This window comes from Triturus cristatus, chromosome 9 (genome assembly GCF_964204655.1).
Source record: "Triturus cristatus chromosome 9, aTriCri1.1, whole genome shotgun sequence".
Lineage (NCBI taxonomy): Eukaryota > Metazoa > Chordata > Amphibia > Caudata > Salamandridae > Triturus > Triturus cristatus.
This window is the reverse complement of record NC_140592.1, coordinates 566,887,344-566,902,000: the sequence shown is the minus strand read 5'-3', so window position 1 is coordinate 566,902,000 and position 14,657 is coordinate 566,887,344. Positions and strand designations below refer to the sequence as shown.

The window sequence follows — 14,657 nt, the reverse complement described above, 5'->3', positions numbered from 1 at the left end:
TGTCATTTGCTTGTGTCCTTCATAAATGCTGGTTTCTGATTCGTTGATACGCTTGTTAGTCCCTCCCTAGTACCGCCTTGTCTTCATTTGTAGCCTCCCATGAGGACTAGCCCTTTTACTTTGGTTGTTACACGGTATGTGGTATTTAGTCTGTAACTACTAGTTTCTTTAATGAGTTTCTCCTACTGCAGGCACGTCAAGCGCACTTTCACTTTCCAAGCAGCTGGGGACAATAGCAGCCGCTTCTTAGAAATGCAACAGGTCTCGCATTTACAAGAGTTTGAGATATTGGCCTTGTAAATGACAATGCCTTTTATTTATGTGTTAATTATCAAAACAGATAAATAAAAGCATTGTCATTTACAATGTCAATAGCTTAAACTCTCTCATATGCGAGACCTATTGCATTGCCAATGCTTGTTTTTATTAGGCACAGTGAGATTAAGTGATTTGTGTAGAATCACAGGATGTTGAGCCAACGCCGAGGCTCTGACTTGGTTTGCTCGTTCCAAAGTCGGCAGCACTGGACGTTACTCCGCATCCTGTCCCCACTGAGATTTCAAGATTCTCATAAACACCAAGGTCCCCTGAATATTCTTTCTAGACTGCAGAATTGGTATACCTGATACCCTTAACAGTGCGGATGTGGAATCAGTACCCCTGAATCTGGGCCATTATGAGTCTTATTTGGGGAAAGTACAAACCAGGTGGTAAACTAGTATTGAGGACTGTAATGCATGTACTGCTGGTTTTTCCACTTTACCCTGTGGACCACAAAACACATTTTGGGTAAGAGTTAAAGCTCTTATTTGTCTCAGTACACTGCAGTCAGGTTGGGTTCACCAAAGTAAGAAATTATCATTGTTTTATGATGAACAGAGAGTACACAATTTTAAAATGACCAATGGATTGGTTAATGATTTGAATATATTGACAAGATGAATTGTCTTTTGTTTACGAAATGTATTGCTATCCAAACTATTGTTTAAATAAGTAGCACAAAGGCGCTTTACCAAGAAAGCATTAATGATTTTGGAGACAATGAACCGTGAAATTGACCGTGGCATAGAAGGGTTGTGAGTTGAAATCCCTACATTTAAGGGTGTTGGGCTCGCATGTATTTCTTAAGACATCACAGGAGCATGGAATGCCCTGATTTCCAGAATGTTATGGAAGATTCACATTTCCCCACTGGTCTGGTAATAATGTTTTACTTAATGTATTGACATTTGTATTTTATTCCCTTCTTTGTAATGCCACCATACAATACAAGTGCAAGCAATGTAACATAACAAGAGTATTTGTAATATGGTTGAAGTCAAAGTGCTAATGATGAAAATACTATTATTTGTGCCTCAGGTGATGATTGCACTATCTTCACACATTGGACATTTGGAGGCAGAGAAACACAAGCTGAAGACTCAAGTCAAGCGTCTGTGCCAGGAAAACCTTTGGTTAAGGGACGAGTTGGCAAGTACACAGCTGAAGCTGCAGCAGAGTGAGCAGATGGTGGCACAGTTGGAGGAGGAGAAGAAACATCTGGAGTTCCTGAACCAACTCAAGCAGTACGAACCCAAGGAGGACCAGGTATTGTATGTAGGAAGGGCGCAGAAGTAGAACTACACATAGCCATAATTCTTGTTATGGTAATCCTATCTGAGTTTAAAATTGTTTTATGCATCATCATATGGAGGGCCGTATCAGCAAAGATTAATTGCGGATACGACACAAGGCAGCAGCTACCCTCATTGAATAAAAGAGTTTACTTTGACATCAGGTACAGATAGAGCTATCCTACTCTCAGTACATTCGAAAGACATTTGCATTTGAAGAGGAACACTGTAAGGATACAATGCAAATGTAGCAATCTGTAGACAAGAACTTCATTGTATGTTAATTCTACTAGAGGAACTACCCAAATACTATCAGGATAGGGAGATCATTCTGGTATTTATTAGAAGGTTATTAGAAATTGAGGCACTTTAATGTTGTGTTGTAAGTAGACACCGGTTACGGGAAGTGATTTTAGGGATTTATTCCTAATGGTACTCGCCCTCGACAGACAGCGACCGGCAGGCCCGGGTCCTAGGATGAACTGACCAGTCCACTGGACCACTTAGAAAAGTAGTCGACTAACAATATGACATATCTCATTTCACCAGGAAGTGAGACAAATGGTCCAGGAAACTCCAGGGCCAATTTGTCCCAAGGTTCTTCATGGTATGGAACAGGATGCAAGGGCGTCTTTCTGACGTTCCAATGTTTATCAGAAAGAAGACACTCTGGGCATTTGTCAACCACTTGTTTGACCTGACTATCCAGAGCAGGCCACCAGTGATGCTGCTTGATACACATAATGTAATGTAAAAGTAATTTATAGAGTGCAAACTCATGCCCGAGGGTGTCTTGGCGCTATCAGAGGCGGGTCTAAGGCAGATCAGTAGAAAGAAGTGAGGCTTCTTGCTGAGCTTAGGTGTCTGCTAGTCTTGCGAAAAAAGCCAGGTCTTTAAAGATTTTCTGAAGGCGAGTAGGGAGGGAGTGGCTTTTATTGTCAATGGTAGGCTGTTCCAGAGCACTGCCGTGGCCCTCAAAAAGCTCTTTCCACCCAAAGTAGTGCTCTTGAATGGGGGCACAGTCAGGTTCATGACGGACAAAGAGCGGAGAGTCCTCCCTGGGACATACCAACTAAGCTTCTCCTTGAAATTTACTTGTCCCTGGCTGTGCAGTGATTTATAGGCTAAGCATAATGCTTTGAACCTGCAACGTTCTCTAACTGGTAACCAGTGGAGTTTCCTAATGGCTCCTTTAGCAGATTCATATTTTGGAATTTTAAAAAGGAAACGTGTGGCTGCATTTTGTAGAGTCTGGAGCCTCTTCTGGGGACCTGTCGCAAGGTTAAGCATGAGACTATTACAGTAGTCAATCCTTGAGAGTATCAAAGTGATGATGACAGTTTTTAATAGTTCTGGGGGTAGGAATTTCTCAATCTTTTTTACCAGACTCAGAGCGCAGACAGTGGCTGATGTCATTTTATTCACCTGATCTTTGAGCTTCATTTCATTATCTAACAAGAAACCAAGATTCTTTACTTTGTTTGTGGGTTCCATAAGCGGGCCCAACTCAGGCAACCACCATGCCGGCGTCCAGAAAGAGGGGTTATTTCCAAAGATCAAAACCTCAGTCTTAGTGGCGTTCAATTTAAGACAGTTATTGCCCATCCAATTGCTAACTTTACTCATGCAGGTCTTGAATGCAGAGCTCAATTTAGTTTCTGGTTTTGTTAGTGACACCACAATTTGAGTGTCATCAGCTTATGATGCAAGAGAGAAACCAGAATTTCTGATGAGTGTCGCTGGCGGTGTAACATAAAGATTGAAGAGTGTAGGGATCAGGGTTAAGCCCTGGGAGACTCCGCAAGGCAAAGAGAAAGGCCTTGATGAGATGTTGGGCAGTATTACACTTTGTTGTCTATTTGCGAGAAAGGATTGAAGGAGATCTAGTGCAGTGGTCTTGATCCCAAGGCTCCGCATGTCAACCAGGATCACATGGTGGACCGTATCGAACGTCGCCGAAAGGTCCAGCAAGACCAGGGCCGCTGTACCTCCGTGATCCAACCTTTCTCTGATGTCTTCCGTTGCTATTATCAAGGCAGATTCTGTACTCGTTTTTTCCTGAAACCATGCTGAGTATCATCCAGAAGAGCGTTTTCCTTTATGTACTCTGAGAGTAGCTCATTCATCACCGTCTTTGCCAATTTGGCCGCGATGGGGAGTCTTGATGTGGGGCGATAGTTGTTCTGGTCCAGTTTATTCCGGTTCGCGTTTTTTAACAAAGGCTGAACAGAGGCCAGTTTCCAAATAGAAGGAAAAATTCCCTCGGCAGACATCTTGTTAAAGATTTGCTCAATGTTTTGTGTTATTTGTGTAGAGATCATGTGCATTATTTTAGGAGGGCAGGGGTCTTGTGGGGCGCCCGATTTAATTAATGGGATTAACTTTGTGAGGGATGTATGTCGTTACAACGCACACTTTTACAACACATGCACTTACAACGCATTTTTTACAACGCAACATCCACTACAACGCATTCCATTACATAGCATGCTACCTTTACAACGCATACCATTACAACGCATAATATTAAATTGCATTTAAGGTAAGTATTGGATAGTATAGGGGTAAAAATTACTATTCTAACTCCAGGGGGTGCAACAGTAGGGTAAGTGTTGGATTGCGTTGTAATGGTATGCGTTGTAAAGGTAGTATGCGATGTAATGGAATGCGTTGTAAAGGTAGTTTTTAAATATGCGTTGTAGTGTCATGCGATGTAATGGAATGCGTTGTAGTGGATGTTGCGTTGTAAAAATTTTGTTGTAAGTGTAGTGCGTTGTAATAGTTGCGTTGTAAAGGTTGTTCACCCTTTGTGAATTGTTCTATTGAGAGGGGGCTTAAAAGTGGAAAGACTGGCTTGAGCTAATGCTGCAGTTGATGGTTGTCCGTCCAATTGGCTGGCCGTCCTACCCACATTTAATGTATGAACATTTTTTGGAACCTTTTCTTAAAATAAGTTGGCCAGGATACAGGTCTTGGTGGTGCCCAAATGTCCTTGATGTGCTTTGGATATGAAGGACTCACCTGACTTGAAAGAAGGAGCATGTGAATACCCTCTCAGGACCAAACCTTTGAACAAAGACAGCTCATCGGCTACCTGAGCATAGGTCTTCAAGTCACCCTGTAAACATCTAATTTCAGGCCAACCCTGAACTATATACAAACTGACCTACTTAAGGGTTTCATCCTTTTGTAAGGCATTCTTCCAGTCCTCCTCTGAAAACATGGGCTCACCATCCAAACAGGCCTGTACAGCATCCACATATGCAACACACACATCATTATCCGTTTCAAGTTCTTCATCTAGTTCAGACAGAGGCATACGAGAAAGGCAATCAGTTTGAAAATGCTTCCCTCCAGCCACATGGCTTATGTTAAACGTGTATTCATGCAACTTTGAAACTAACCATGTAAGCCTCGCGGACACGTTATTATGAATCCTCCCTGTGAAAATGTAAATGGGAGGCTTTATGATCTGTGTGTAACTCAAAATGACGTCCCCAGACATACATCTTAAAATTCTGAACTGCCCAAACGCATGCCTGGACCTCACGCTCAATCGTGCTATACTGTTGTTCGTATTTCTTAAGAGACCTGGAAGCAAATGCAACAGTTTATTCTCTGTCTCCTATCCGCTGGCTTAAAACTGCTCCTAGACCACAGAGGCTGGGATCCACAGTGATAAGGGATGTGCAATCCTCCCTGAAAGTAGATAGTGCTAGTCTTCTCACAATCAAGTCCTTCACTTTGTTAAAAGTAGTCTGCATCTCCCGCCCCCAAATGAACTTCTGCCCTTTTTGCAACAGAGATCTGAGAATTTTTACTACTACCGCATATCCTGACACAAACCGAGCGTAATATTCTGCAAGACCTAAAAAGGAACGTAGAGCATCACAATCACTGGGCGCCCTGGCATCTTTAATAGCCTTGACCAAAGAGAACTTTAGCTTGATTCCAGTGTCAGTGATGGTATGGCCCAGTAATCCAAAACCTTGGTGGCAAATTAGCATTTATCTTTTCTGACAGTCATGCCTCTGTGATTGAGTATGGACAAGACTTTATCTAGAACGCAATAATGTTCCTCTAAACGACTGCTAAAATCAGAATATCATTTTGATCTGCTTGTACCTCTTTAAGATCAGCAAACAGGACATTCATGGGTTTTTGGAAAACACTGGTGGCTGATGCCAACCCGAACCACAGCCTCAAATACTAGTAAGAGCGGAATGGGGTGACAAAAGCCATCAGTTCCTATGACTCTTTGTCAAATAGAATTTGGTGGTATGCTGATCAATAATGGAAAACCATTTAGCATTGCCCACGTTAGGCAACATTTCGTGTATCCTGCGTAGGAGGTGATAATCAATCAAAATATTGGACTTCAGTGTATGTAAGTCGGCACACAACATGATATCGCCTGAGTTATTCTGTGAAATGACAATTGGTGCGACGCATTGAGACGATTCTACAGGTTGAATGATACCTTGGGGCCATAAAGCTCTTAACATCTGTTTGAGATCCCCTCTGACTGACAAGGGAACTTGCCGTACATTGTGTACAAATGATTAGGAATGGGGCTTGAGCCAGATATGATGCAGAAAACCTTTTGCCGTGCCAATCTTTTCAGAAAATAGTTCCTTATGCCTATTCAGAATCACATCAATGGGTTCTTCTAAACTACACACTGACCTTGCCGGTAACTCACCTGCAACTACAGGATCACTGGAGCCAGGAATATAATATTAACCCATCTGGCAATGTCTTGCCAACAAATGATGTTGTTACCTTTGATGGCAACATAAATCTTGGTAAATGTTTCGCTGCCCATGCACTGAACCTTTACCTTTAAGAAACCAAAAAGATCAATGGGTTTTTCGCCAAAATCTTTGGGACAGATATCAGGGGATATAAGTGATTTGTTTGTACCCCATTCGTCGTGGAAAGTGGTATCTCGCAAAATGGTAATCGGAGAACCGGAGTCCGCCATGACCTGTAACAACACATTATCAATAATGGCATTGCATGAGGGACCTTTAACAGGTGTGCAAATGGTGTTACATTCAATGGTTAATGCTACATTGTTCACAGAATCAAGTCAAGTCAAGTCAAAGGCTTTATTTCGATAAAAACATATCATAAAAGCTTTACAATTAAAAAAAAAGAGTTTAAATTCATTTAGGTTAAAATCCAAGTTTTTTAATAAAAGAAAGACATATCATAAATAGATGTTAAGAACGGATTGAACAATTTCTTTAAGCCTTTTGCTTCTGATGCGCCATGCCCAAGATAGAAATTTTGATAGGGCGCAAGCATACAGAGGGCGGGAGTCAGACATTAAAATACGTAACGCCTCAATGTAGTGCCTAGTACCTAAGGAACGGCACAATTGCTTAAGCCATCTTCTTCTTGGGTATACATACTGCGGGCATTCAAATAAAAAATGGGCCACAGACTCTTGTCTAGATATACAAAAAGGACAAAATTCAGTGGTCTGGGCAGGGGGTTTCCACCGGGAAGTAAAAACATAAAGTGGGAGAGTCCCGGTCCTAAATTTAAAGTAAAGAGATCTATCAAAAGGTCTCTCAATAATGTCAAGATACAGTTTTCGGATCGGCTGATCCTTGAATTCCAGAAAGTCCTCCGTGAGTCTACCCAATGTACAGTTCGTATTTCGTTGGGTCGCAATCCAATTCCAATATAGAGACTTAAGCGTAGCTTTCGGGGGGGAAGACCTATTTTCCCATGCTGCGCTTAGCCCCAGATTGCACAAGAGGATTTTCATGTCACTCAGCCACTTTATCTTGTGCCATCCGGGGAGTGACATAACTTCGGAGAGGCCTTTGGCATATTTAGCTAGTTCCGGGACTCGCCATAGTCGGGCCCATAGCAGTAGAGGGCGAAGTTTCGCCAGGTCACCAATAGGACGACATCCTAGATCGAGCATCAGTGGGGTCGTGGGAGTACCTTGAGGGAGTGACATGATGGCCCTACAAAACTTTCTCTCAGCTCTTGACAACTCGCTAGTATTGCATGAACCCCACAGCTCAGCCCCGTAGAGAGCAGAGCTGACTCCCCTTGCTGCATAGATTCCCACAACAGGGGCTATAGGTCTAATAGCACAGGAGCGCTGTTCCTTCAGTAGGGCCCCTGTTACCCTCTTGTGGGCTAGCAACATCTTGCATAAGTGGGGGGCCCATTGCATATTATGAGATAAGCGGATCCCTAGGTAATCAAACACATCCACCCTCCCCAAAGGTACGGCATTTAATTTCAAAGGGCGCACAAGTTTTTTGGGGGGGTTCATCACAAGATATTTCGTTTTGTCAGTGTTGATTATCAGGCCCCGTTTAGCGCAAAAGAGTTGGAAGTTATTTAATAATTTTTGGAGGCCCATAGGGGATTTGGAGAGTAAAAGGGTGTCGTCCGCGAAGAGGAGGGTAGGGATACGTTCCCCTGCCAGGGATGGTTCATCTGAAGGATCTTTCAGCAGATGCTCAACCACACAGTTCACATATAAGGAAAAAAGGGTGGGGGCTAGAACACATCCCTGGCGGACCCCTCTCTCTACCGGGATTCTACTAGTTCTCTCTCCATCCCTGCCCCATCTAATCTGGGCAAAGTTGTTTTCATGCAACCTTGCAATTAACAAGAGTAAGTAGTGGGGTACCCCCATGTCAACAAGGACTCTCCAGAGGGTCTCCCTGGGTACCAAATCAAAGGCAGTCTTTAAATCGATAAATGCGAGATAAAGACTGCCCTTGCCTAGGACCACCACCTTCCAATACACTAGTAACAATCTAAATGTCTGTTCAATGGTACCAGTGCCTGTTCTAAAGCCTGCCTGGTAGTCGGAAAGGATGTTGTTTTCGTCGATCCATTGTGATAATCTGACCAGCAGCACCTTCCCGACTACCTTTTGGGTTATATCCAGCAGGCTTATAGGTCTATAGTTAGACGGGTCGTCCCTGGCCCCCTTTTTAAAAATAGGGACGACCTCCGCCCCTTTCCACGATGCCGGAATAGGAGCTCCCCTACTAATGGCATTGATCAAACAGCAAATGAATTTGCCCCAATTCGGAATATCCGAACGTAGCAGGTCCCCGGGGATGCCATCTAAGCCGGCTGCTTTTTGGGGCCTAATGTTACTAATTGCATACTCGACTTCACTGATCGAAAAAGCAGAATCTGCCAAATCTACCTCCCAGTCATTGAGTGTCGTGATTGTGCCTAACGTGTCGATTTCGTGGTCTGCACTTCTTAGTGGGAGGTCGGGAGTTACTAACGCCACCTCCCGCACTAGATCATCATTAGAAGTGGCTATGGGGGAAGTTTTAAGAATATCCCCAGTTTGACTAGCATACAATTTAGTAAATTGATCGACCCATACTTGACTTGTGATATTACATGTGATGAGATCGCTGTCGGGTCTAGTTTTAGCTCTAATTGTATCCCAAAAACGCCTTGAATCTTTCCCCAAGCTGGCCTCTTTTAAGGAACACCAATATTCAAGCTCCCACTCCTTTCTAGCGCTTGCGAGGGTTTTCTTGTATAATGTCCTAGCTCCCTGAATCACTCCTTGATTTTTGCTTTTGATGGCCTTAATCAAGAGTGATTTTGCATGTCTACAGGCAGATGTATACCAGTCATGTTTCCCCCTAGGGTTCCTAGTTACCTTATTCTTGACCAGATGCTCCTCTTTAGAAAACACATTCCCAATAGACCTAAGGGTTTCCTCAAAGATGGAAGTGACCCAGCCAGGGGTCGAGAAGGCCGGGTCACTGTTGTCCATTTGTGAGGCAATGAGCAGTGTGTTTATAGTGTTGAGTTTGGTTTCATCCTTGGAGACCAAACTCCACTTCAAACGTCTCCCACAAGAGGAGACAAAGATTTTGTTAGCTACCTTAGGAGATGTTTTAATCCTTTCGTTGGGCCAGGGATTCCTAAGGGACAAGGAAAGCGAATTATGGTCGCTTTCAACGGTAGACAAAACAACCATATCCTGGACAAAACCCCAGAGAAAGAGATCTAACATGATATAGTCGATCCTTGAGGTATAGTTAGTTCTATTAAATGTGGCCGCGCCCATAGGATCTGAGCGTGTGCGGCCATTGGCAGCTCTCAAGCCGAACTCCAGCGTTAAAGCATTCAACTGGATCGCAGTTGCAGACCATTTTTTAACCGGGGGGATGGCCAAAGACGGGATGCCCCATCTTTCGTCATCCTCGGCCGGGTCAAAAATATCATCCTGTATAAGGGGCTCGTAGGTGCAATTAAAGTCGCCCGCGACCAGAACTTGGGCTCCAACTGTATTTTCTCTCAATACCGTGTCAAGGATGGACACTGTCGGAGACGTAGAGCCACACTTAGCACCTCTAGCATATACATTAAGTACATCAAGAATAAATCCCCTTTGGGGACCTCTCAGGGAGATTCCTAGGATGTCAGGACAATTGATTTGTTTTACATCTATACGAAGATTTAGAGCAATGCTTATCCAAATGAGTAGGCCTCCAGAGGGACGGCCTATCCCATTTCTAGGAAGAACTGCAGGGACAAAATAGGTGACATAACCTACCCGGTATAAAGGTTCTAAACTCCAGGTCTCTTGGAATAAACAGATCATGTGTGCCTCTACTAAGGCATTCCACTCCGGTAGGCATAATTTGTAAATGTAAATGTACAGATATTTATATAGCGCAAATCACCAACCGGTCTCTAAGCGCTTGCTTAGGGAACCCGTCCTGGTATTCCCCTGTGAGATAACCCAGCAGGGCATCCACAAGGTGAAAGCCAGGCATCCCGCCGCGAGGGGCCATTGTGGAGATTAAGCAAGCTATTGCCCAGAGTCGCAGAGTGTGAACCCATGAATCGAGTATGCACTGGAGCGAGTATTATCGAGTCCATGGACAATTTATGGACTCAAGACCCAGCCGAGCCGGGAATTGAACCCTGGTCCCGGGCTGACCTCTGCTTCCAGGTCTGCCTACTCTAACTAGTGAGCCACACTTCTCCACTCCAATTTCCTGTGGATGCCAGCAAGATTCCAACTTAGAATTTTTAAAGTACCAAGAAGATCATGGGCGACATTTTTTTGGGCACTTTGGTGGACAATAGAGGGCGGGAATATATCGGGGGACACAAGCTCAGTGGAGAGCATAGGCGGTATACTCCCGTGCCCTGTGATCACAGTGGAGCATGGGCTTAGAGCAGAGGCCTGCGGAGTTTCTTGAGCAATTAATTTCGGGGATGAAGCAGTCTTGGTGAAATCAATACTGTTTTCAGAAACAAAACTATCTAGGGACTGGGATAATTTGGAACTATCATGTTCGATGACCTCAGGGCCATTTACTGAACCCGGTGATGGTCAATCCACTTCCTCTAAACAGCTAAATCTGTTAGCGAGTGGTAAACCTCTCCAGCCAACAGAGAAAGCTGCGTCTCTACCCTCGTAATCTGGCCAATCGCTCCACTCCCTTCTTATATTCCAATTGTTTATTTGTGGCATGTTCCTATCGGGGGTGTCGGCCCAATAGTTTGTAGGAGGATAAAAGGAGGAAAGCCTTCTCACCTTTATTCCATCGTACTTAGGCCACATACCACGACGGCAAATATAATCCGCCGTACGTGGATTGTCAAAATTAACTATAATGCAGTCCCCTTGGCTCGTTTTCTTCTCGCTTCCCACCCAAGGGACCCTACGCACCATTAGGATCCTACTACCGCAGGAGGGTGGGAGCGGTCTGTTGGTATTGAGCCAATGCTGGACCTTGTTTTTTAAGGACCACGTTGGTTCCTCAGCTTTTGGCCTTAACTCGGGAACACCGGTCAGGATCACAACATATGGGTCTGCATCTGCTGGTAAATGTATGTGGTGCCCATACTCCCCCCTGATTTTATCATTAGGGTGTGTTGGCCCTGAGGATTTAAGTAGTGTATTTTCCGAGATTTTGACAGGGCCGGGGGGTTTAGGAGGCTCCACAACTTTCTTTAATCGAGCTGGCAGTGGCTTTGATATTGTATTTAGTACATGAGAGGGTGCATTTGCCACTGACCGCTCCGTTCTCAAGGTTATGGGGGTTGGTTGCGGTTCCTCAAGATTAGCCAGCCCAACGCCCAACTGGACCCTAGGGGAAACATTCATTGAGGATAACTGTTTTTCAATGTTAGAAAGGGATAGTGCAATGGGTTGCATAAAGTCTTTGATAAGATCTTCTAATCTAGATAAAAATAGGTTTTTGGCCTCGCAGACTTTGCAACCCTCACCCAAACTACCAAGGTCACCAAGAGTTGTTAGATTCGTGGGGGGAGCAGTTATATCAGTGGCTGAATTAGGTAGGTTACTCTGAGTAGATATGCTTTTGCTTTGCACCCGAATAGGCGGGATTTTTTTCTTGGGTTTACCATTGCATTTTTCCACCTCCCTAGGCTTCTTCCGTTTTGGGATGGCACCCTCCCTCTTCCCCCTTGAGTGATTAACAGTGGGAAGCTCCTGCCTCGGGCTGATAAAAAGATCGGGCGTCTTCTCAAGAGCTTCGCTTGAGTGCATGTCCGAGAGAGCCAATGAGGCCGAGAGATCGACCGTATTTGGCACGCTATGAGTTTCAGCCTGGATTTCAATAAGAGGCCTAAGGTCCCTAGGGCTAGTGGGTGTCTTGGCTAAAGCCAAGGGGCCTATAGAGGATCGCCTTGCTAAAGCCAAATCCTGAGATACCCTCCGCTCCAAGAGCGATATGCCTTGGTTAATGGCTTCATTTGCCCTAGTGATGTATTGGTCAATTGGGCCAGATGTATGTACATCCCCATGTGCAGTTTTACTCCTAGAACCCCTCGGCATCCTATCACAACTACTAACAATGTACACAACACAAACTAGAGCTAGTCAAATAAGCAACAAATCGCTAGTATGGTGCTTAAAGTGTATATTGAAGATGGCAGAGCTAAAACACCTGTCTAATATGTAAGAGGGGGGCCCAGTCCAGTTTTACCCGGTCTTTAACGGGCTTAAACGGGCCCGCCCTTGGCCCGGGCTTCGCCCGCGCGCGTCCCGCGCTGCGGAACTCTTCGGCGCTTTTTGAGCGCGAGTGTGGTGTTTGCTCCTCCCTCCTGGGAGCACAGATTTGTGGTCAATGGAGTCCCCACGAGCAGCGTCCGGCGGTCAGCAATCCTTTTGTCAGCCTGGATTAGCGCGTCCCGCGCTGCGGAACTCTTCGGCGCTTTTTGAGCGTGAGTGTGGTGTTTGCTCCTCCCTCCTGGGAGCACAGATTTGTGGTCAATGGAGTCCCCACGAGCAGCGTCCGGCGGTCAGCAATCCTTTTGTCAGCCTGGATTAGCGCGTCCCGCGCTGCGGAACTCTTCGGCGCTTTTTGAGCGCGAGTGTGGTGTTTGCTCCTCCCTCCTGGGAGCACAGATTTGTTGTCAATGGAGTCCCCACGAGCAGCGTCCGGCGGTCAGCAATCCTTTTGTCAGCCTGGATTAGCGCGTCCCGCGCTGCGGAACTCTTCGGCGCTTTTTGAGCGCGTGTGTGGTGTTTGCTCCTCCCTCCTGGGAGCACAGATTTGTGGTCAATGGAGTCCCCACGAGCAGCGTCCGGCGGTCAGCAATCCTTTTGTCAGCCTGGGTTCACAGAATCAATGCAAGACACAAGTTCCAAATCCACATTGCTGATGCGAACAGGATTTTTACTGCTCCTGCACACAATTTGAAAATGCCCTAGTTTCTTGCAGCCAAGACAACATCTGGCCATATCCGGACACCCTGGAAAGATGATCAAATTAATTTTTGGTTTACATCTGTAGCAGGGTGCAGAGCTCCTTTTTAAACTTCTTTTGTTCTCTAAATGTTGGCTTAGTTTGCACAGTGCCTAATGAGTGAACTTCATGAACAGAAATGTCCTCAGAAACAACACTAACTGTGGCGTCAGGATTCAATGCTTTTGACGAGATCGCAGATTGTTCAATGATCTTAGCTATATCCAACACATCACTAAGGGTAGGATTGCGACAACTAATTAACGTTCCTGTATTTTCTTTTATCCACAGTTAAAAAGAAATTGATCTTGGATGTAGATATCCAAATTGGGGCCAAATTTACAAGTCAGAATCAGGATTCTAAGTGCATCTACCTACTTTTTACCCTTTCATCAAGTTTCCTTTTTACAAAGTTATGCCTCTCAAGCATGACGTTGAGTTCCTCTGCAAATTGTTTTTTAAGCCTTTCAATTGCTTTCACACATGTATTTCAATTATCACCAGCTGGAGCTCGAGGGGCGGGAATAGGAGGTAAATTGTCAAATATTTGCTGTGCTGTATGCCCGAAACTGCATCTATGGTACTTAGATGATTCTCAAACATCGAAACCACTGAGCCTATTTGATGGTGGGTTTGCCTGGCTGACCAAGAACGGGGTGGCTGTGTTATTTGCTGAGGGGTAGCAATACCAACTGAGGTCCAAAATGTAATACGAATAATCAGTATGGGGCTCACTGTATCTGAGATTGGATAAATACTAAAACTGATAGAAGAAAATCTGCCTCTTTTATATAAATTCAGGACACAAAATACCATATATTGTTGAAAAAGTATTAAAGTGCAGTGGCTTCACTTTGAAATCTTTTTCACTGAAGAGAGGAGGCTCAGTAGAACACTTTAGTTCAAAGCAGCCATGATTAAGATGTGATCTGTGTGTGTGACCATATGTTGCTTGAAATAGCCTGAAACCTGGCCAACCCAATATGGCTGCTGCGTGTGATGTCACACTCAACAGCGTCGTGCCAAACGTGTGGAGTCAGCCTTGCATTGCCAGGCAACTATGGAAACCACGAGCGTGGCATGCTGGCGCCGGAACACGCTGTCACACACACCCACACTGGGGACAAAGTGACTTCCCAAACACTTATGAAATGCCTCAAAAGTGCTCCAGGGTGGAGTGAGCATGGGGCCTCCGCACAACCCTGATGTCAAGGAGTTAGGGTGACCAACTGGCATTGGTGCAAATTCAGGACGGTGAGTGTAAAAATCAGGACAAAGGGTCAAAATTCAGGACACAAAT

At 44.8% G+C, this 14,657-nt stretch overlaps 1 protein-coding gene across 5 annotated transcripts in view; it reads left to right on the top strand.

Annotated features, from left to right (window-relative positions):
* Positions 1-14,657, top strand: part of KLC3 (kinesin light chain 3) — a 1,068,754-nt gene that overhangs the window by 398,035 nt on the left and 656,062 nt on the right. For all 5 annotated transcript variants that reach the window (XM_085625583.1, XM_085625579.1, XM_085625581.1 and 2 more), the window contains one exon: positions 1,360-1,587. In XM_085625583.1, coding sequence (XP_085481709.1) covers positions 1,360-1,587 — 228 coding nt within the window. The remainder of the gene's footprint in view (positions 1-1,359; positions 1,588-14,657) is intronic.